Consider the following 24,587-nt stretch of genomic DNA (forward strand, 5'->3'; position numbering starts at 1 on the left):
CCAGCAATGCACGTGTGTTTAGGGATGAAGACAACTTTAAGGGAATCGGTGTAAGCTTGGCCTTTGTATGCTGGATTTTCCGCAGTTCGTGTTGCGCAGTGAAGCATGGCCATGTACTGAGGGAGTATGATTACAGGCACAACTTACACCCCTCTCAATCTCGCCGCCTCTTTCCTGAAACGTGTATAGTGCTTGTCACACGTGGCGCATCTCTCCCCCGCCCCTGACATTACGCAATGCGGTGCGCTCTTCAGCGGCCGCCTGTGCGGCGCACTAGAACCTGCGTTGTGATTGGCGTAGCGTCAGTCTCTCTACCCAACTCGTTTGTATCAGTCTGCGACGCAGAGATCAGTCCACTGCCCTTACAATTCGCCATAGCAAATCTCCAATATAGCTAAAACTTTCTGCTACACCATTGTGTTCTGTACCTCGATGTTTATTGTATATGTCTAGTGTTTATATATGTATTCGTCCTTTGCTCAATTACGTTATATATATGTTCCTTGTTAATCTTGCCTATGTGTTTTATACATGTTTCATGTTAATCCTCCTCTACCCTATCCCTCTATTGCTATGTACTCTTTCCTCCCTATCCCAACTCCCCTACCCCAGCAGGTGTTCCAGTGTCCGCCCCAAGGCGAGACAATTTACGCCTGCTGGTGGACTTTCCTTTCTTTCTATAGAACAATAAATACATACATACACAGCAAATCCAACCACACCACCAGCTTCACAGGACTACCCTCTTCACAGCGTGGAAAAATCAGATTTTATTTTCTTTTTGCCGAGCGCTCGGCATCGAAACCGCATTATACACTTCATCATAACTTCGAAATCGCATCATACATCGAAACCGCATTGTACGCTTATACACCGCATGCTTCGCCCCTCCCCAGGTTTCACGTTAGTGGAGACAGCCCGGTTTTTTTCTATGCAGTTTCGTGTGTTCAAGCTGACACAAAGCTACTCTTGCAACCACGAGTGATTTGCTTCGAACTCACTTTGCGCATGCAGGATGGAGCCATAATATGGTATACCTGCCACGGTGGCTCCATGGCTGAGGTGTGCTGCTGAGCCCAAGGACGCGGGTTTGATACCGGCCATGGTGGCTGCTCTTCTGTTGGAGGTGAAAAGCGAAAACGCTTGTCCATCAATATTTCGGGGCACGCTAAAGGTAACCAGGCGGTCAAAATTAATTCGGAGCCCTTCATTACGGCACGCCTTATAGCACCCATGCAGCTTCACGGCGTAGAAACCAAAAATTTTGAGCTTCTTTAACCATGCAGTCTGGCCAATGTAGAACTACAAGCACCACATGTAGGATCCAGAGCCTCAACAGCAAGATTTGATACAACTCCCACCCAGTGCATTAGCCACTTCAAGGAACAGCTTTTGTGGTAAAAACTTCGTTTTAATTGCACTTAGATTTCACCTGCATACAGCTTGTCAGCTCAGCCATAGGTTGCAAGCCTGCAGCTCATGCCTTTACTTGGGTGGTTTTTATGTTAGAAATCAGCTTGAAGCCCAAACGTCATGCGACTAAAACACAAGTTCTTGACAGACCAGTAAATAAAGTATAAAACCTACTTCCACTGCATCTATCATTTGAAACTGCCTCTGCCAGAGAGAAAACACGTACTGTGCTTTGAAAGCACATACTGTTAGTTTCAAATGAGGCCATGTGTAAACTCAAATTGGTGCTTAATGTCTGTGCACCAGGGTTCTGAGCCACTGTGTAGTGAAGGGCCAGAAATTCATGTGGAAACCCGGGAATCTTCAGTGTGCACAGAAGCATTTTTAGTGTACGCACAGGTAAGGAAAACACTCTCCACAGGCGGCTATAGGAGTTGAAGCTTTCTGTTCAGTAGCACAATGCCCTCCTAATTGTTACAACACATTTGAACAGAATCACAGGTGGCCTCCAGTCAATGATGGTCTACTACCATATATAGTACAAACAAGCCACAATTAGCACTGACTGCCACTAGCCCCCTTTCTATGGTATTCTGTCCCTTTAAAATCAGTCAGATTTTAATTATAATTTGTGCATTGTAGAGCTTGCGGGGTGCGAGAGGACATAAGCTAAGCCTAGCTACCACACTAAAGCCTTGTAGTGCCACGTCCTCAATCTCAGAAATTCAACCTCTAATGCTGCCTTGAACTTGACAGCTGCTGCCTCTGCAGTATTCTAGTTCTCACACTCAGCGAGCAATGGAACAGAAGATGATAGGTGTAACATTAAGGGACAAGAAGAAAGCAGAGTAGGTCAGGGAAAAAACACGTGTTAAAGACATATTAGTAGAAATTCAGAAGAAGAAATGGACGTGGGCAGGGCATGTAATGTGAAGGCAAGGTAACCGTTGGTCATTAAGGGTAACAGAGTGGATCCCTAGAAAAGGCAAGCATGGCAAGGGGCAGCAGAAAGTTAGATGGACAGATGAGATCAAGAAGTTTGCGGGGATAAATTTGTCGCAATTAGCACAGGACCGGTACAATTGGAAATCCATGGGAGAGGCCTTTGCCCTGCAGTGGGCGTAGATAGGCTGGTGGTGATAATGATGCTTATGCCTATGTGCCTACATAGAATGACTGCAAAGTGCAGCATTTCGCAAGAGGTCGTGAGAAGTGGGGTCGACACAGCTCAGTGCTGGCCAGTTAAGAGTTTGCGTAACTGTGCTCTCAACATTGAACAGAGTTTAATGAACTCAGTTGGTATTCATTCCATTCTCAGTGTTCACTTGCGCAAGAAAACAACGAAAACATAAGAGAACACACAACACAAAGTGTGTTGTCTCCTCTGTTCATTCTCCTGTCATTGTCTTTTTGCGCAAATGAATGTTCAGTATGAACTCAGTTACTTCGACCACGAGGACAGGCATGCGTGACCTCGAACATTACATTCAACAGATGAAGCATCCAAGTGCAGCATGGCACACAGGGAACACAGCAAGAGGGTGAAAGGCTGCAGTTTATTAACCACAATGAAAAAACATGCCACAAAGTGATGAGTAAACTAAAACACACATCCGCGCAGAAGAAGCCACAAAAGAGAACAGGACAAGTCCACACGCTGCCACACAGCCGTCACGCTGATGCTTTTGATTTCGTCTTAGCCGCCCCAGCGCAGGAAACCAAAACAAGAATTGGTACAAGCTTTGATGCAAATCTGTGAAAATATTCAGATCGGCAAAACACAAGACCCGTTAGAGAATAAGAAAATTGCACTAAAACATGAAGCAGGCTAAAAGTGCTACAAAAAAAAAGCGATACTTGACATCTGTTGTGTACACTGCATCTCCCAATCAATACACCGGCCAGTAAAAGAACCACAACTTAGCAACACAGATTCCAAGGTTTGTGTTGTGTTGTTTATTACATCTTAAAGCTCATAAAAACTGGAGACATAAAGCTGGAACCTAGCACTAAGAAACCAATGAAGCCCTTAAGGGAAGTGCTTAACACAATACCCCCTACTACACAGGCCTGCATTTTAAATGCAAGGCCAGTGCCACCTAAAAAGCATGGAGTTAGTGAGTTAATTAAAAGTTTACAGGCTGGTGCATGACACAAGTACGGTTTTCTTTTTTCTCTCACATTGCCCAATACATTTGTGCACATGATGCCTTACAAGCTGTTGTGATATGGTGGTTCACACGGAAAGAAACTCTCAACTTCACATCTTCTAGGCCAAAAAAACAATTCTTGAAGCTGTGTGTGGTACACGGTTAAGATTTCCATTTTTTTTTTTTTTAGGCTTGACCTGATGTTTTCACTTTATCAAACCGCCAAGCCTTCATTACATTACTCCATGCTGCCTGAAAAGGGCATACAAGTTTGAACCAATACACCCTCAGCTATTCCTGTTAACTGTTCTTCAGTTCATACAAGGGTGATTCTGTGAGCAAAATTTATACACATACGTGAGCAAAACTAGTACACAAAACTTATACCCTCCTTACCCTCTCTGCAACACCACCAATCTTGCCACGTCACTACTCTCATTAAAGAAAACCAGAATAGAAGAAATAAAAGCAGTGAACCAGCACTTGTAGCCCACCGACAACTGTTTTGTGGCGAGCACCCAAATATTTTGGCACAGAAATGCTAAAGAGATACTCAATTTCACACCAGTCTGCACGGATACTGTTCAGACTGGCACACGCAATCCCATGAACCTCACGACAAATACAGGGGTGAGACAGCTGAATCAGATTTGGGAGCAGTTTTTGGAGCAGCGAAATCTTGATTTTGGAGCAGAAGAACCTTGATTTAGAGCAGAAGAACGACATCAATTATGTCACCTTAGGAGCCCAAAAATTCAAATTTTTTGCAACTCGAGGGGGGGGGGAGTGTACTTTTTAATCGGTTTTGAACGTACATAATACTGGAACAGCCTTTCAACAAAGTTTTTTCTACCAGGGTATCACAAGGTACGAACTGCACTATCTTTTGACAAACCATTTTTAAATTCTTAGCCTCTATGCATTAAAAACTAAGCAATCGTGAGCCACTTTCATTACCATGAGAACGCCGAAATTATTATTTTTGTAATCATAGACTCGGCTTTACACACAAGTGTAGAGCCACGGCAAAGGTCGCACAAAGCGAGATGACAGACGTCGCAGCCCACCAGCCCTCCCATTTCAATCCCCAAGGTGCACGTTGACTACGATCGCAATTTGAGTAACGTTGGCATGTTTAGCCACCTCCCTTTTGGCATTAAATTTCACTTCAGATAAATTTCACTTGACTTATTACTAGCGTGCAATAATAGCCTGTCCCGCTATCGGACAGTGCTTGAACAATTTACGGCGATGTAGCCTGCACCGCCACTTCTACAGTGTCGATCATCCCATTCCCGCTGCTCGCAAGCTCGCTGTCAAAGGCAGCAATAATTCAGCGTCTTATAATACCGTAATGAGTCTGAAATTTCACTTCAAGCACGCAACGCACCTCACGCTGAAGGTCGAAACAGGGCGAATTCATGGGCACCACGTTGTTTTTGATGAACTCCTGTCTTTCGAGTCGCGCAACTCCCCGCAACAGATCAAACGACTAAATGTAAACCCAGCCACCCCCATAACCAAAACCAAGGTAGAAATCGGCGAAGAGCACTCTGCCTGAACCACGAGCAACTGCTTCGCCCGACAGCCATGTTTTCCAATTTTGTCATTCAGTAATGTCGTTCCAGAGATACGGTGGTCTGAAAATTGGCGTATTTTTCATCAACTTGCGCATGTAGTTCGTCGCCTCAGTAGACGTAAGTATTTTTGCTACAGGACTTCGCAATGGTGTTGATGGGAAAGCTTTAAAAACTCACAGAATATAACATGTGCCACCAGACATTGTGACTTTCGAAAAAACTATCTCAGGAACAATTTTGTGTGGGTTTTTTATTGAGTGATCAATCAATTGAACCTTTACAAACAGCATCACCTTGGGGGTGCTGTAAGATTTTGCCGTCAGTAAGCATTTTTCCCCAGTGAAACAGATGGCAGCGTTAAAATCATTGGCTCTCAGACTGTTTTGAACCAGTTTAGCGCAATTTTTGCAATTTTCAAGCTTTTGGAGCAGCCTGGCGCTGGCAAATTTGTACCAAAACTGCATAATATGCGCAGCTGTCTCACCCCTGCAAATAATACTGGGCAGTGCAACTAGTGTGCAGCGTCAACTCAGCTTCGTAGCACTCTGACAACACTAGCCACATTGACAATACAATTGGCCACTGGTGGAACCAGTTCAGAGCGCCAAGGAAAGAAGAGAGCCTTCAAGCAACTAATTCTCTCATTTCTACACATCTCGCACGTAACGGAATGCACAGAGTGTGTCCTTTGAGAAATTCGGGAGAATTCTTAGCCGTTGCTTTGCAACAAGGCGCCGCGCTTACCTACGAAACATCAAGCGGGGAAGACAACAGCAGCTGACATTTCTCTAGTGCCCGGAAAGCCTATACAGAACAGGGGCTGCTGCCATCGGTCACATACAAGCGTGGCAGGTCTTTACATGCGAGAACAACACCACACTAGCAAGCTGAATAATCGCACAGGGTACACACACACGCGCGCATACAGACACATGCACACACACGCCACCTACACAGAGAAGTGCCACAGGAGAAGGTGAAACTGTGCGCTGCGTAACCGATACAGTCAAGAATGAGACACATTGCAGATAGCTCGCTGGCAATGATGCGGGGGGCGTGCGTTTTCTCTCCCTCTCTCTGTGCCCCCCGCAGCATGCCAGGAGGCCACATTTGACAAAGTCATGAAGGCCATCGGATGGCGGTGGCAGCTGAACCTGGTTGGAACTGCGAGGCGGGTGGTTGCCAGACTTCCCTTTTGTCTGCCGCTGCGACTTGTGCCCACAGACTGGGGAGGAAGGCAGCATCTGGGCGGCTTGCACCTGGGAAGCCCTGGAAACACCGAGGGGGAGGGGGGGACACACATACAGTCAGATCTTTTCTCCACTCTGGCCACAGCAGCAAGAACGCAGCTGAATTAGTTCTCACCCACCAGTGCACAAATGAATAATGAAGACAACGGCAGCAGTCTTTGTTTTCACTATAGCCTTGAAAACTGCTTCTCAGCCATCAATGTGGTTTGGGTACCACTTTTAGGGGCGAAAGGCTGGGGCTGTTGGCTTCTCCTGTCGTTGTCCGTTGTCGTCGTGATCGGCATCTCATGCAGTCACGGTACTAAAACACCGGGAAACTCGTTTACACCTCACGCTAGAACATAACACGTACTAAACGAACACCGGAACACTTGCTTACATAAGCCTCGCGCTGGAGCGCTTTGTAATGCATACTAAAAAAACACCGAGGCACTTGTTTACACCGCGTGCTAGAAAGCTTCGTGCTTCAAAGAGACTTTTACAGCAAAGCTGTATACCTCCACCCCCCAATGGTTTCGACTCCATTGGCAAAAACGCCAAGGTGCCAAGAATACACTTATACACTGTGTGCTTCGCCCCTCCGCAGGTTTCACGGCAGTGGTGATGGCCAGAGATTTTGGATGGACAAAACTCACGATGACTCCAAGGATAGCAGGAGGGCTGTTGACACATGGCATGTTGCCAAAACAGCTCTCATGTGTGGGACGTGTTGCTTGCACATGCAATGCTACAGGCTGACAGCCCTAGGCATTGAGTAATGCCACTCATCGCTGAGTCTAAGATAGTTTTGTTAATTTTTCCACAGAGGAGAACACAGCTTCAAAGTACTTGAGAGGAAATATTCTCTTTTTTTTTTATTTCCTGGCTGCCATAAATGTGAACGAAAGAGGACAAAACACAATGTTGTCAGCAAATGTACATTCTGAAAAATACCATTGTTCACGTACATAGTATAACACAGTTTGGTGTTTTTAAGATTTATAAGTTTTGCCATGTGTCATAAACTGTCATCACAGAAAATTCAAGGACATGACGTGACTTGTACTGTCCGTGCGTTGACCTTCATGTCTAAAATTGCGCAGTAACCAGGCTGCCACCGCATCTATCTGTTTTTTACAGGTGTTCAAACTACTTTTCTTGGCTGACATTGTTGTGCTGGAACAATGTACCACATAAACTGAAACACAGGTGCAGCTGGTATATAGGGCAACCACATACATTCAGGTGAAAAAGAAACCTGGGGATCATTTGGCAGAAAAGAGTGCCACTGATGCTTTGCGAATTCAGTGGTGTTGCCGTGGGTGGCCTTTGATGTAAAAATTTTAGGGGTGTGCAAATGCCGCATCGAATCGAATATCAAATCGAATTCGGAAAAAAAGCTGAATATCGAATCAAATATCGTATATCCATTTTTTTTTACAGGCCTAAATTTTTCATAGGTTTTTGTGCAAAACCACAAGCTACTTCACATGTTCCAGGGGCCATGGCATTCTTATTCAACCTGGAAAGCGCACTTTCAATTCCAGGAATCCGTAGCGGGCACAATACGCATTAAAAAAAAGAAAAAAAAAAAAAAGACTTGCACTGGAGTTGTTGTCCTGCAATCATAGGCAACGACTATACAGCACCTAGTTATTCAGAAGCGAGCACTTTGCAGGCATGAACAATAGGACGCCAAAACACGGCACAGCCACAATCATGGACCACGATGAGGCACATCGGAAGCACATGGACAGCGTGAAGCATGAATAATACGTAGCGGAAGGAAAGCTCGCACTACAGTCGCCGTGGGCAAGCCTGCGCTGTAGTCTAAAAAACAAGTAAACACACAGTAATCATACACTAACCGCATTAAAAACAGACAGAACCACTTTTCATTATAAATTAATAGAAGCACTGTCAAAACGGCGGCGGTCTTTACCGGAAGCTACCCTAACATGTAAACAACCGGTCGCAGAATTCAAAATGGCGACCAGAGTTGACGGCGACGGCTCGAAAAAAGATCTTATCAATGCAATCGCAGATTACTCCGTGAAGCAGGACAAAATTTGCAGCCTCTGCAAGGCGTGCTTGTCGAAAGCAACTTGCCGAGCAGACAGTGTAGCTGCAGTGCATTAGCGTATGACGACGTCTGGCTTTCGCAAAGCGAAGGAACGTTCGGAAACTCCCCTCGACTATTCAAAAAATCAAATAGTAGATATTCAGTTCGCAAATCGAATTATTCACGGAGGTACTATTCGATTCATATTCGAATATTCGAGTGTTCGCACACCCCTATGTAAAACTTAGCGATTACCTGCCAAGCTCCAGCAATGTTCTACGTTCTACCACCTCATTTTGCAACTTGAGCAGCACCGTGCAATGATTGCACAGTGATTTATTCTAGAGTTTGCAGATCGTTGGCAACTTGACTTTTGAGAGTTTGCTGGTAATGACTTCTCAAAACTGCACTACTGGTGCTAGGTCAACGAATTTCCCTTCACTTTGCAGTAAACTGGAGTCCAGTTCTGCCACTCACTGACTGGGCGATTCAGCCATATGGAGTCCCACCTGTAACAGCCACCAGCAAACGTGCTACTAGACCTCACCAGACAGCATAAGATTTCCGACATAAAGTAGCCTGTACAACAAAGACATGACAACCTGGACTGGCACAGCCTGCAAGGGGAAGTCTCGAGCACAGTTCCCGACAGGCAATGGATGTGGTTAACTAGTTCGCCAAAGAATGTGGCCTCTTTTGCACTTTTCAGAAGGCAGAACTCATTTTCTTACAAAAAAAGGTACTGCCAAAGACTGAAATGGCATTAAATCTAGCTTGATGGCGACATCACCCATCCGAGCAAACACCTAAAGATTCTTGGACTCATCATAGAGGCAGACGCCGAGAACACCATCCTCATAAGCCACTTAAACCGATTAGCAGAGCACTCCCCACAAATGATCGGGTGCATATCCCAAACAGGCAACACAGTGCGAAAGAGCAGGACAGAATATGCCTGGTGCAGGCCGGATCATGTATGCAGCCCCTGATACAGTGCTCTCTGAAGCAGAGAACGAAAAGGAAGGCGTCACAATTTGAAAAGCGTATAACCAGGCCCTGGTACATCCCATGAGCACCTCTACATCCTGCTTGCTCAGCCTCCATCTCCCCAACATAACCAGAAAAAGATGAGGCAAATCTTGCATAACATAAACCACCCTATGAGATGAATGCTCCTGACCACAAACAAATGGAATGCCTACAGCCCATATTATTTTTCTTCCAGGTATCCAAAATAATGTTCACACATCCATGCTCCCTAAAAACATGCTCCACCAAATGGGGACAAGGAAAGCGTTTGGTGTACCGGGACTCAGCTATGTGCTGTTGATACTGGGAAGCACAAGTTGCAGTGGTGACATCAAAGGGTCAGTATCTAGCCAGGCTTACGCTGAACACTGCTACCTTTCTCAAGGCAGATGAAGCAGCTACTGCCCTTTTCTTCGCCCAAACCACAGCCGCCATAGTCATCACCGACTCCCAGGCAGCCTGCAGAAGCTATGAGGCTGGCATGATTACCCACCTCAGAACGGCACTTCCTCAGCAATAATCCTCCGCAACTGCGTGTTCTCCACTCACTCCACTCTCCCAGGCAGCCCCCCTCTACCCCTGCAGTGGACTGCACACCCAGGAACCATGCCAGAAAGGATGAGCTGTACCTCACACCAACTGCAACCTATCATGAAATCAGGCAACGGCAAAGCTTTCCCCCGTCAAGCCCAATCTTTCCAAAAGACTGTAAAACATGCACAGGAGACTATGAACAAAGTCATTTCCAAACCCCGTATGACTAAATCGCCTCTTTCCTACACAGTAATCCCCAGAGTGCTGGTACGGCGAGGAGTTGGTGCAGTGTGGTGGACAATCCACTGAATTATTGGCGAGCGCCTGCATACGAGAAAGCCGCGTCGAGGGAGGGGAGGCATAGGTTCTATGTGGACAATGGCGGCAGCAAGACGGCTACCCCGAGCCACCACCCGATTGTCAACTAGACGATGTGGCATTGTGGGGGTGGCATTAGAGCGTGGGCAGTGAGGCCTTGTTGCAGCGTAGGCCCAAGGTCTCCCCCCACCATCAGCCAGTGATTAGTGGCAGCTCATCCCGGTACATCCACTCCACCTGTAAAGCACCTCTGTCCATGAGGCTTGTCCGATCTGCTAACCACCTGTCACCAGCCCTTCTGCTCACTGCAGTCAATAGCGTGCCTGTACTCTGCTCAACAGATACCCGCCGTACCAGCCCCTGTGGAATGAAGTAGGACATGTTTCTCTTTAGAGTTCTGTGCTTTTATGCAAACAGTCTTTTTAGCTTAACCCTACAATCAATGCTTAAAAGACACGAAGAAACTAACAAAAAAAAAACACACTTTAAAATCCGAAGACTGTTTTACAGCTGCAACGAAAAAAGATTATCACAAGTGACCAGCAACTGGAGTGATGGAATTGCAACGTGTGGTGTCGCTGCTTGGGAGCAAGTCGATAGCGAGTGGCAGGCACATTCCATGTTTGCAGTGCAAGGAAGGCCGGCAGAAAGCAGCCACTTCCAAAGTGTGCACTTCAAATATGAATCTTGTGTTTGGCTTCATGGTCGAGCAATAAAACATTGCTGCTGCGCTGTGAATGCCCCCTTCCTTTTTGTAAGATCGTTGCAAGCACTAATAATGGTTCTTTCTCAACGCGTACTTCAGGGGGAGCAACTTTCTGACGACCTCCCTCCACGCTGCCAACACAGAATGTGCCTGATCTCTCTCACTATCTCGCGCGTACGAGCAGCAGCACCATGCACTTCTTCCCAAGGTGCTACACTGCAGGAAGGTCTCAGTGCTTTGTTCTTGCATATTAGCTATCCCCAGTAGTGACCCGCCGCGGTGGCTCAGTGGCTAAGGCGTTGCGCTGCTGAGCACGAGGTGGCGGGTTTGATTCCCGGCCGCAGCGGCCGCTTTTCTGATGGAGGCGAAAAGCAATAACGCCCGTGTGTGCGAGATTTCAGCGCACGTTAAAGAACCCCAGGTGGTCAAAATTAATCCGGAGCCCTCCACTACGGCGCACCTCATCGCCTGCGTTGCGTCGGCGCGTTAAACCCCCACAATCAATCAAATCAATCTATCCCCAGTAGTGAGGCGTGCCGCAAGGGCGCCCCCTCCCTCACCGTGCCTCAGGAGTGTGCCAGGTGGCTGGCCTGCAGCACGGCCAGGGACGAGGGCGGTGGCATGGCCACCGACGTCGGCTGGGCGGGAGGCGGGGGCGGGGAGGCCGAGGCGGCCAGCATGTCGGACAGAGGGGGACCCGCCGAGGGCCCGCCGTGCTTCTCCCTGCGCTCGGCGGCAGCGCGGCTCAGCAGGTACTGGGCCGCAAACTGGTGCTTCGGGTCCATGCGCATGTGCTCCATGTGGTGCAGGAGCCCTGCACGGGAAGCGGGGGAAAGCCCTGCCTTAAAGGAGCACTGACACAGAACTTTCACGTTACACGTTTCTTTCACTGCTATGGGTGCCCACCAGTCCCGTAATCAGAGAAATGCACATTAGATGGTCGACCACAGCGTAAATAATTATTTACAGCCTCGTTTATTCATGTCAGTTTCAGTTTCGATGAAACAAACACTGAGGCTGCCATCATGACAGGACGTCGCTCGCAACGTCACCACGCCGATGTTACTTTTTCTAGTTTCGGTTCTATTATTGCGCTCGTAGAGGCAGTGGCGCTGGTGAAACACTCCTCCTGTCATTTTTTTCCCTTTCCGCTTCTCTCCGGCGCGACTGGGGACGCACATGCGCAAAAACGGTCACCACAGCTGCTGCTTCCGCACGGCGAGGCGGCGAGGCCACCGCGAGTGTCATGTAGTGGGACATTTCTCGTGTGTGCTCCCTCGGACATTACGGTGCTGCAAAAGAACGCCAAGAACACCAGGATGAATCATAACGCAAAGTCTCTTAGACTGCTGTTAGCAAAAGGTGAGAACCTCATTCGTATTTCGTATGCCGTGAAGCTGAGCTGAAGGATAGATAGGACTTGTGTCGTGTGTGTGCTATGCTTGATGACAGACAGCCTTGTCTGTGTTGTATTGGGCATTGGTGTTTCTCGTTGCAAGTCATGTTCACACACGTAATGCGAATAAAGTGTTCAAGTGATATTCGAGCTGGCGTCGTTACTGCCCAAGTGGCGTACCCCTGGGTGCGGGCCAGTCGCAGCGGGGCTGGCCCGGTGGGGTCAGCCGAGTGGCGGTTGCCGGGTGGGAATGGGTAAAGGTAGGGGGGGCGGAGTCCAACCAGACTGAGAGAGGAGAGCATCACCTCTCCCCCACCTAAGCTGCACCCCCTCGCATTGTTGCCATGACCATTATAACGCCTTCAAGGCCAACATGGCGGCGGCGTTGCTATGGCAATAATAACGCAATAATGCTTCCCCAGGCTCACCAGGGAAGAATATGGTGCTAGTACCACAATTAGCCTGGACGCTAAGTTGAAGGCTAAGAGACCACCTCTTGACATCACTGTTCTCATTGCATCATGGCCGGTTTGGACGTGCACACTAGAGTGAGCAAACGTGTTTAGACCGGCTGGGGTCACACACACCCACAAAGCATTACATCAGTCCCAAAACTGCAACGTGTTACACAAGGCAGGACAGTACGCGCTGACAGCAGCCAGTGCCTTAGCTATGTCACATGAGCCCTGACGTTGGCAGTTCGGGGCAACGTGCTCATTGCGCCACATTGATGCCGATATCAAAAGGGTACTCGTTCTGAGCTTTCTCGTGCATGCAAAGATTAAAATTAGTAGGTATGTTATACTGGACGGTTACTGTTGAAATTCTACGGGAGATATCTCCACATACAAGGAAAGCTTTCAACATAGTTATCTCAGCTTTGAATTTCCTGTCAGTACTCCCTGAAAGGGGCCATGAAAACAAAATGTTACAAGTATGGATCATTCGAATGACTGCTCTGTCCGCATCGCAATGACACCTATTCTACCGCAAACTTCAGACAAATAGTAAAATGTGTTGTTGTGCTACTTGGTGCATTATGAATTAGGAAGTTCGCGCTAAATGGACATACAGAGGAAGGAAGACAAACAATGTGCAAGAAACAAGCCATCAAGTACATGGGATACAAAGTAGGCATTGTTTATAAGATACCACTCACATGTGACAAGGTATATATCGGGCAAAGTGAATGCTGCATTAATGATCACTTCAGAGAACACGATTTATCAATTAAGAACTGCACTGGATCACACTTGCCCATTCCTTGCCGTGATTGTGGTTGTATGCCACGCCTCAAAGAAATTATTATCATTGACAGAAGCCGTGACACTGTGGCGCGTGAGCTTTCAGAAGCATACTTCATTCAAAAAAATCGCAAGGGATGCATCAGTGAACCATCATTACCAATTTTTAGCAATGAATTTCCTTTTTTAGACAGCATGCAGTAGGCGGGATCTTAGAATTGTGGTGTTGTTATCGCTTTCACTATCTGCTTTTATGGTTTTATGTTATGTTAGAAGCCTTTAAGGCATCTTTTTCTCCTGCAAATAAATAGTTGTGAGTGCGCATTGTTTGTCTTCCTTCCTCTGTATGTTCGGTTAGCGCAAATTTCGTAATCCAGACCAATAATCGCCATATTAAAGAAAATACCGTATTTACTCGCATAATCCTCGCACTCACGTTATCCTCGCACTTGTGTAATGCTCGCTCACGTAATGCTCGTACCCATAATTTGAGATGCCAAAACTTGAATTTTTTAGTTTCCTCGCATGATCCTTACACCCCCAAAATTGCAATGGAAAAATCGTCTGCTCGCAAAACCTCTATGATGCATGCGCTTGCCACCACTCCATTCGGCGAAAAGCGCGGTGCATCCAGGTGAAACCGAATGCATGGAGGGCTACGCCATTTCACTATCGTTGGGCCGGTTTCGTGTGTGCACAACTAGGCAGTGTTCGCGGAGCCCATGGTCATCCCTTTGTCGGAGGAACAGCAGTCAGACTTCAACAGTTGTCGAGAGCTTGCTTTCTGCCATTTCGAAAAGTTTTTCATTGCTTCGTTCTGTGCTGGTTTCGGTGCTGCCTCGCCATGGGGCGGTACACCAGTTATACAGCCACTTTCAAGCTGAAAGCTACCAGAAATGCCATAGAGCACGGCAACTGTGCCCCAGGCAGGCCCTTTGGCGTCAACGAGTTCAGCAAGCGCTACTGGAGACAGCAGCATGAGGAACTGAAGGCGACGAACAAGACATGCAAAGTCAAAGGAGCTGCGCATTGCGCTGGCGGTCATTCCAGGTGGCCTAAGGTCCATACTGCAGCCTTTGGACGTGTCTTTGAACAAGTCGTTCAAAGATAATGCTCAAAGGCTGTGTGCAGAGTGGATGGCCAAAGGCCAGCACGCACTGACGCCGGCATAAGAGTTCGTCGCTGGAGCTGTTGTGCAGCTGGATATTGGAAGCGTGGGGAATGATCACTGCAGACATTGTCGTCAAGAGCTTTCAGCGGACGGGCATATCAAATTACGACTAAGGCCACTTGGTGTGGGACGGAGACGAGGTCTCTGAAGCTGTCGTGGAATTCAGAGGTGACGACAAGGCAGTGACAAACGTTGTTGGCAGCACTGACTTGGGCTGGGGTTGTGCACACTTGGGTCCCCCACTACCAAACGCGGGATGGTGACATCGGGGGGAGGAGGGGTGCGGCTGACCACAACAGAGTTTTTCCCTTCGTACCCATGTTAACTTTGTACTTTTATTACGAAGGTATCCTGATTGGAAATGTTTTGGTTAAGTATACGACACATTCAAATCTTACCCTCCAAATTTTTTTCCCTGCATAATTAATGCACCCCCTAACTTCACACCATTTTTTTTTTCGAAAAAAAAAAAGTGTGAGGGTTACGCAGGTAAATATGGTGGATTAATAAGCAGTGGCGACTCCCTGGCCACTTTCCGGCAATTCGTCTATGACATTGCAGAATCCCTTTTGTGCGACTGGTGGCCATCGGACCTAGCCACCGTCAAGAAACATTCTCAGTGATTGTGGTCAGTTCTCTAGTTCCGTTTCATCGTGTCACTTGAACGCTGACATGTGGTTAACACACTGATAGCTACGTTTACAGTGCTGGCCTATAAAACGTCACTCCTGCCCATTATACTTCCTTGTAGCACAAATTTGGAAGTTTTTCAATATTTCTTCCATTTTTGTGGTTTAAAAAAAAACACCTTTCGTGGTTTGAATGAAGGTGAGTAAGTTACCAAAGGCGGGTTCTTGCAAACTGATCTTTGTCGCCATGGACCATTTAACTTCTTTCTTTTCCCCACTGCTTCACCAACCTGAGAAATGGACAGGTGTGAATCGACCCCACCGCTGGTGCCCAAGTGTGTACACAACAGTTTGGACATTTCCATTTCTGCCAACATTAAACTTGCCTAGACGCAGTCTTCAATCCTAAAGCCACAACAGACCAACGCTACAATATGCAACTGTTGCAGCATTGTGAGTGCTATAGTTTCACAGCACACGCTACAGATAAATCATTCTATTTGACACAGGGAGTGATTCGCTGGGGCAAAAGAGCCCTGAACATTGTGATCAAAAAGCTGTTATCAATCATCACTCAAGATGTCAGCACTACATAAGAATAACATGCCCCGTTCATACCAGCAGCTTCAAGGCCATCACCACCACTGGGTCCACCCATACAGCACAGCTATAACACTAGAATTGCAATTACACTACACGCGCTCGCCAGTATATATTCCCAACAAACCTCATCATGATCATCCCCACCAGGTTGACACAAAGAAATCTCTCTCGCCCTGCTTTCCAACCAATCTTACCCGTGGCAAACTGATCCATCTTTTGCATCCACATAAACTTATTTCCTCCCAGACCTAGCACTTTTTCTCCATTTACTTTGCTTCTCGATCCATCAATACTCATCACTGATTGACTACACTATGATACATGCACTTCCCAACCTTGCACGTTAACCGTAATTCGATGCAGAATCTCCTCTACACAAGTTTGTTTTCCAATCCCTTCCGCTTGCCTCCTGTGCTTGAGTGTGCCAACAGTCAGCTTTGTGTGATACTTAATAGTATCCTGGTACGCACGCTACCACAGAAAAACATTCTTAGACTTGCAACCACTATCAAACGGAAGCCTGCCTAAGCATGGGATCCAACTTGTAGGTCCACAAAACCCACAGCTTCATCTTCCCCATGCTATCCAACTCTCCTCTTTTTCTATCGTTCTTTTAGTGCAGATATTGCAACATCCAGTGGTGAGTTTACGCTTTACAGGTGCCAAGAGCTATCATCCCACTGGCAGCATCAATAAATTCTGCTGATCAATGGCTCCTACCTGTCCTGCCTTTCTCATGCCTTTGACTGCCAAAGCAGACGCAGTCACACATTTTTAGGATGTTCTGCTATCTGACTGGCTGAAGGTAGAAAGGAATGCCGTCACAATGAACACCCGCGCTCAATGCCGCGCACACACTAAGAAGAGATGCCAATATTGTACTCTACAGCCAACAGCATTTATGCAACGAAGGTATCTGCTGAACACCCTCAACAGAATGCACAAAAGGAGGAGGCCGGGGTGGTTGGCTGCTCGGCAAAGCTTGGCAGCAACAAGGTTGAGAAAACTATTCCTCAATCAAATTCTGATCAGTTTTTCACCAGGAAAGCACACCGAAAGGTGGCTCTGGCTTCCGATGCGAGGCTAGGCCAGTGTACAGTGTGACGAGAGTTGTCTGCCCTGTGCTGGCTTCTCCTTGTGCGCAAGAGTGCACCACTAGGCAATATAGATTTCCCATCAATTAGCGCCGGCCGACAAAGCTTCCTCTGGCACTGAAGAGTTGTGTGCGATAGACAGCCCAGAGCTGAAGTGCAACCGAACAAGGCAAGGAAGGAGGCCAGGAGGGACGCAAGTCTCATTTTGAGGGTGCCAAAGCTATACCTGGCCTATGAGGCACACCGTAGTGGAGGCCTCTGGATTAACTCTGACCACATAGGGCACTTTGACGTGCGCCGAAACATCGACACACAAGCGTTTTCGCTTTTTGCCTCCACGTCTGCAAAGAAGCCGGGTGTCAAAGCCGTGCCCTTGGGCTCAGCAGCGCAGCGTCTTGCACGCACCGGTCTCGTGGGTGAAGACGCTGTGGCAGACGGTGCAGGGCCACATGCGCAGCGGGGAGCCCAGGGAGGCCGCTTCAGGGTGGCTGCTGATGTGCTTACGCAGCGAGCCCTCGTTGACGTATGCCTTGCCGCACACGGGGCACCCGTGGGTCAGCTGCTGCCCAACAGCACGCCGCTGCTGCTGCTGCTGATGCTGCTGTTGTTGCTGCCGCTGCTGCTGCTGCTGTTGCTGTTGTTGCTGCTGCTGCTGATGCTGCTGCTGTTGCTGCTGCTGCTGTTGTTGTTGCTGCTGCTGTTGTGACTTCCCTGCACCAGCAGTGTAAACACTCTTTGTAAACGGATGGCCTAACCTTCCATCCGCCTGGTTTTATCAGTTTCAATATCCAGATCTGCCTGTTTCCATGGCCATTTAGAAATAGTATTACTGCCAAGTGTGTAAAACAGACAAGTCATCTCCCAGGATTTAGGGTTCGTCTTTGAGAGTGAAGAGATTAAAGCGATGCATTTCTAGAGGAATACCCGCCATGGTGACTCAGTGGCTAAGGTGTTGCGCTGCTGAGCACGAGGTTGCGGGTTCGATTCCCGGCTGCGGCGGCCACTTTTCTAATGGAGGCAAAAAGCAAGACCGCCCGTGTGTACGAGATTTCGGCGCACATTAAAGATCCCCAGGTGGTCAAAATGAATCCGGAGCCTTCCACTACGGCGCGCCTCATTGCCTGCATTGCGTCGGCGCGTTAAACCCTACAATCAATCAATTCTTGAGGAATGGTCACAGGCGGCCTTCACGTAACAGTGTATGCATGGATGGCCTGCGCAACTGAGCTCACGCCCCAGAAAGCTTCTACAAGGCACTGCCCCCGTGGAAGTGCCACCTTTTTCATTCTCGTCTCTTCCATCCTCATTTCCAAGCAACACACTATCAAATCAAACTGCAGTTTCATGCACTGAAGCTAAGAAACAGCTATGGCTTGCCATGGGGGAGTCCTATGAATTAATTTACACAATCTGGATGCTGAAACTTTGCACACACCGGAGTTCTTTTGAGTTTTGCCCCCAACCGGACGACAGTCACTGCAGCCTCGAACACAGTAGCCCAACGCTTAGTCCCTCAGCCACCATGATGGGTAGGGTCACTCAATTCAGTTTTGCTGCGAAAAAGTTCCCGTAGAATGAAGGACAAAACATGCTTGGTCAATAAGACCAGAACAGTAACACTGCATCACCCTCCTGTGACAGACCTGATACAAACAGGGAGCCAGCTTTGGTCCAAAGAAGCAAACCGGACAATAGTTGCAGTTATTCGATGCAGTGACTAGTCAGCTGAAGGGCTGGCCATAACAAGAATGATATGACAATGCAGCCTTCCAATGCTGCCCACCCTGCCTGCTGAGGTTCCGCTTTCAACAAACTGCAAAGAAATGCCAGGTGGCAGGAGGTGTAAATGCGCTTTTGGGACACTGTTGCCAAACATGAGTGCGGACGTTTATGCCTTACAGTGTTGGGCCCAATTAATGAGACTAAAGTCGCACGGTTTTTGCAAAATGAGCGAGAGGAAACAAGTAGTGATGACAAAAGAGACACTGACCTTGGTCTCCCGAAGATGGGGTGCTGCTTAGGGCATCCCCTGTAGTCCACGTAGTACCTGGGTCAGAAAGGACCAACTTTGTTATACAGGTCCTCCAGATGAGACGGCAAAGTAGCAGTCAATAATATTGGCTAAATACAGATTGGCTGGCTTGTTGCCTCTTCAGAATCACCCAAGGCCATTCAAAGTGTATAGGGCTTATTTGCCATTTTTCAAGCAATACCACTTGAACTTTATTGGTTTTGTGCGAGCAGGAAAGGCTGAAATGATGTTATCTTTCGAGGGCACTTTACAAAGCTCCGTGAAGGAAACATGATTAGGCTTTTGTAAACATACAAAGCTGTTGCAGAGTTGGATGCAACATGGGGAAATTTAACAAAATACTGTGCAACAGCAATGACCAGACTTTCTACTTCACACTGCACTAAAATACTCCCATGAGGTAGATTGGCCAAGACGGCATGGCTTGTCACTTGGCTCACTTTTTCCTCTTTGCACCCTAACATGCCTGCACGAGAGATTGGACGTCCCGCTGTGGCCTAGATCCTAGGCAACATCTTCTACACACTTTCGCTTTGAACTTGTTGCCGTGGGGGTGGAAAAGTGTAATTGATGATGACAGTTGTGCCCTCGATAAAGATACAACAAATGATGCACTGATCAATGATGATGATGATGATGCCCTTTGGCAGGAAATGTGAGTACCTGCGAGGTAAAGTTTACAAGAGCTAGCGCACACCACTCTGCTCTAGAGGAAGCTCGCGATCAGGAATTTTCTTGAAAAAGAAAATGACAGAAGAAAAAGAGAGAGAAGCATGCACAAAACAAACGGACCACAGCAGTGTTGCCTTGATGATTTCCTAGTTGTTTCTTCAACAACATTATCCAGCAAGAAATAGCGCAACTGGCTTCCCCAGGTCAACTTTTATATGCCTAATGTTAAAGTACAGGCTATGTTGATTGTCAGGTAAACATTACATTATCAAGCACCTCTTTAATGCCAACGTCGATAATTTCCACCTCTGTGGCCAAGTTGGTTCTGCCAGTGATTATCAGTATTGATGGTCCGGGTTTGACTCCATTCCAGCAGTGAAATGGTTTGACCACTCCGCGCAGTCAGTGACTCTATGTCTATGAGTGCTATGAGTGCATGAGAGTGAGTGCTGGGTGACGTGACCACGGGTGGGGACATGTGTGGGATTGATTGGTTCATGTGGCCAATCAATGGCTCATATGAATTATTTTGAAAGGGGTCTTTGCTCCTTATTTTTATTGTTACAGTTCCTTTAGGTACATATGTATATATATTTGCTGTGTTGCTGCCATTTCCTTATGAATCTGCCTCACTTCTACGCCTGTACCATCGACCATCACCTGCTGTGGAATTTCTGTACTTGCTCCCCCCTTATGTAATACCCCGCAAGGGGCCCTTAAGGGTATAATAAATGATGATGATGATAACTTTCTCTCGGGATACTCTTACCGAAAGCTCCGATTTTAAAAGCACCACGAACAACTATCCTTACAAATTATGTTACACTTACAGCGCTGCCCAACATCACTATAAGCACTCTGTTAAAGTGACATGCGATCACATTACCTTGCCTGATTCCGCATCTGGCACTCCAAGACGTTTTTAAATTGGCTAACCTAAAAGTACTAGGCCTCAATCACATAACCTAACATGACCTGATTTGACCAATGCAATACCACTGGACCTAATTTAATCTAACGTAACCCAACCTAATGTAACATTACCTAACCAACAGAACCAATAATTTAAATTTTAAACCACATGCCAACCTAAATAAAAAAGATAATTATCGAAACAACTAGAAAAAACTACACTGTACTCAAAACTCGGGTTTTTGGATCCCAAAACTAATACATAACCGCTGCACCATTATGCCAAACATCCTACACTGCACCAGCCCAGACTTAAAACTACAAATGCTGTCAAACAGCACTCTTGCCATGGCTGCAACACTAAGCTGGAGCACCGCTGCATGGGACTTAAGACACTCCATATGATTTAATATTATTATTTTGGTTGCAGATATTTTTGGGGCCCCCTGTAAGCTCGGTTTTATTTGTGATTCCCAATACCACTTCAAAGAGTATTAACAAATGAACAGACAAGTACTGTAGAGGTGTGTGAACTAGATACCTATTATAACGCAGCACCTGTCAAACGTCCCAATAATTTCCCCGTCGCCTCTTTGGATCTTTCTGAACTACATTTCAGTTCTTACGAAAACTCACTACAGCCACCCATTGGGTATTCTGTATACTTCTTACCTGACCTTAAGGAAGCATGGGTGAGGGAGAATTTTTGCAGGGGACATGACCTGCTCTCCTCTGTTGCATTTTTCAAAGCCAAATACTGAAAACATCTCACAATACTGCAAAATCTGGCAATTTTTTTTTTATTTAGTGAATTGGTGAACTATTATTAACTAAACACACAGTGCACTCGACCAGAACATTCAGGATGCGATCCGTCACTTCTAGTCAGGGCAAGTTCATCCCCGGGAAGCTTGGCACAAAATGAGTTAGACGCATCTTGGACAAAGTAACAGTTTATTTTATGCTGAAAAGCATGGCTATTCGTTGTCAACCCATCCAAGCAATTTACCTTTCACACAAAGATCGGGTGCACCTTAGTTTCAATATTTTCATGCAGATTGATGACCTCACCATATCAATCTTGGCTTCATAAATACTGTGAGCCCAACAATGTGTTACTTTTATTTGAAATAACACCTGCAGTTATATCACTCAAAAGGAAGTTGGGCCATTTTGCATAACCTAAGTTCACAATACCCAGTTGTCTATGAGATCATTCATGTGCTCGCAGTTAAACACCTGCGCCCCCACACATTCGAACAGAACAAGATAGCAGCAGCTGGAAGTCAATTGGAGAGGAATTCATCTTTATCTTATCTTTTGGCAACCTTCTGTAGCCACGCCGTTAACACACTCTAGCACAGCAGCCCTGGGACAGGTTAACCATTTATCCCCAATGCAAGCTAAGTCACTCGGGAACCCCAAGTATGATCGGTACAAAACCCATTCTTTTTGTGTCTTGCAAGGCCTGACTGGCAGAGCTCCCTGTTACTGAAGCCAGCATTATTGTGACCCGTTTTCCTAAAAAAATATTATACCTAATTTCCCTGATAGAAGCACCTATTCCCTGAGCTGTCAGGCTCACCGAATTTCGTGAGAACTCCTGGTTTCCCCAGATTGCAGACACCCTGGCGAACCAATTCATGCAAACACTGCACCTCTCCAAGAACTGTACAGGACTGGAATTCCATTCCACCAATGTTAAATAGCTATACAGATTTTGTAAGGGTGCTTGAGTGTTTTTGTCTAACATAAGTGTATCCTTCATTTTTCACCTATCAATTTTTGTAAAAAAGTCAATATGGCCTTGGTCTTCTCAGTGTTTTTCTCAATTCCGTATGTCACACTTTCATCTTTCTGGTGCTCGTATTTTCCCCCTCCTGCTGGGGCCATAGTTCTGGGCCTGCAGTGCCTTTAAGTAACAAATGAAAATGTGCACTGCATACAAAGCTGCACATACGATCAAGCCTGCAGTGCGTAACTGTGCCAGCACATCAAACCCAACCAGTACTTCTCCAAAGAGTTCTCGCGGTGTTGCCCAACACCAAACAACACCCCTCTTTGCATTTCACCTTTCCCGCAAAGACAACGGTCTAGGCACGTCTCGTTAAAAATTAAAACGAACCAGCAGCCAGACCTCCAATGCAAGAATCAAAACTGGCAACTGGGCTTGATGGTCAACTCGTTTTCCATAGACGATGCGAGAAAAACAAAAAAAGGGACGGAAGAACAGGCAGACAGTCCGACTCAAGAGACAAGTGCAGAGAAAAACCAGTGCCGTTTCCGACGTTCCAATGCTAGACATGCTTTGCCCAGCGGAGAGGTCAGTTCTGCCGGGACATGAACGCCACCCACTCCTCGAGAAAACGGACCGGTGGCTCGGAGGAGGAGGAGGAGGAGGAGGAGGAGGAGGAGGAGGAGGAGGAGGAGGAGGAGGAGGCCGCGGTGTCCCTACCCGGGGTGGCGCCTCCGCCCGCAGTGGGGGGCTCCTTGTGTGAGATGCGCATGTGCTCCGTCAGGGCTTCAGCGTTGACGCAGATCTTGTGGCAGATCGGGCAAGACTGCGACGCTGCTCCTCCAACCAGTGCCGCGTGTTGCTGGAGCAGAGAGAAAGGCGAGAGCGACACTCGAATTTTGTGCCCTTGATGGCACTGCTGCTTAACACTGGCGTTATTTACCAGAAAAAACAGCAGCAAGCAAAAAAAAATTACTCACACCACATTAAAGAAAGAAAAAAGAAAAAATCGCAGAAATTATCAACTCAAGTGGAAACTGTCCGATAAATGTGTAAATCACTCTACTATACACCACATCCCTTTAAAGGAGTCATGAAGACAAAACACAAGTTGGTTTTATTAGAAAGACTGCTTAGTACCGATAACAATGATACCAATATCATCGCAATCTTTGAGCAAACAACGGAGATATTAAAGAAAACGTGTGAAGCAGTCGCGACCCCGTAGCCAATTTCCCGCAACTTTTCTATGACGTCGCGGAACCTTGTTTGTGCGATTGGCGGCCGCCTAACTGACCTGTCGCGACGACAGATGACTGGACGTCTGTAAAGGGGCCTCTAGTTCCATTTGACCGCATCACTTGAATGCTAACGTGCAGTTAACGCACTGAAAATTATGTTTTATTGTTGGCCCGTATGACGTCATTCTTGCTCATAACACGTCACTGTGGCGCAAAATTTGAAAGTTTTTAATACTTCTTGCTTTTTTTTTTCGTTAAAAAAACATCTTTTGTGGCGTTAATGGAGCTGAGTGACATACTGAATCCTAGTTCTTTCAAATTAAACCAGGTTGTATTTTCCCTTCATGGCTCCTTTAAGGGGGCATATGGGTTTTTGGAACCGAAAAATTGCCCAAAAAAGCATTTATTTAGGTTAGGTATCACCTTTCTCTTGGTTTGCACAGTTTTACCCCCAAAAAGATGTTACTTGAACAGTATCATGTATGTACCTATAAAAGCCATACAGCCTTGATTTCGACAAAAATAAACATTTTTTTTTTTCGAAATTTCTCATTTCTTCACCATGAGCTGTCCAGAGCGATAGAAGACTTTCTAGAGGTACACCCCAGCATGTAGTGCAGCTATGAAGGATAATTTCTTTTGCAGCATGAAGCTGAATGTTTACACCTTGCAATAAGGGAAACAAATTTTGCATTCAATGTTTGAGGAATTGCTTATTTAGCATTATTTATAATTGGCTAGTGTGATTACCTTAAACCTAGAAGTTAAAATTGACATAAACTTGCATGTGATGTCCATACAAAAATACTGCTCCCAAGATTGCATTATCCACAGCTT

At 46.7% G+C, this 24,587-nt stretch overlaps 1 protein-coding gene across 3 annotated transcripts in view; it reads right to left on the reverse strand.

Moving 5' to 3' along the window:
* Positions 1 to 2,950: 2,950 nt before the first annotated feature.
* Positions 2,951 to 24,587, reverse strand: part of Dati (zinc finger protein datilografo) — a 136,386-nt gene continuing 114,749 nt past the window's right edge. The window contains exons 7-11 of one of the 3 annotated variants that reach the window (XM_077675994.1): positions 23,230 to 23,371; positions 19,149 to 19,205; positions 17,564 to 17,869; positions 11,587 to 11,835; positions 2,951 to 6,412 (exon numbers count right to left, since the gene is read on the reverse strand). In XM_077675994.1, coding sequence (XP_077532120.1) covers positions 11,588 to 11,835; positions 17,564 to 17,869; positions 19,149 to 19,205; positions 23,230 to 23,371 — 753 coding nt within the window. In that variant the 3' untranslated portion in view covers positions 2,951 to 6,412; position 11,587. Of the gene's footprint in view, positions 6,413 to 11,581; positions 11,836 to 17,563; positions 17,870 to 19,148; positions 19,206 to 23,229; positions 23,372 to 24,587 lie in introns of all 3 variants that reach the window. The other 2 variants (XM_077675993.1, XM_077675996.1) reach the window with 2 other exon arrangements.

Source organism: Haemaphysalis longicornis, unplaced genomic scaffold (assembly GCF_048455015.1).
Source record: "Haemaphysalis longicornis isolate Haplotype H1 unplaced genomic scaffold, Haemaphysalis longicornis Haplotype H1 scaffold_7, whole genome shotgun sequence".
Taxonomy (NCBI): domain Eukaryota; kingdom Metazoa; phylum Arthropoda; class Arachnida; order Ixodida; family Ixodidae; genus Haemaphysalis; species Haemaphysalis longicornis.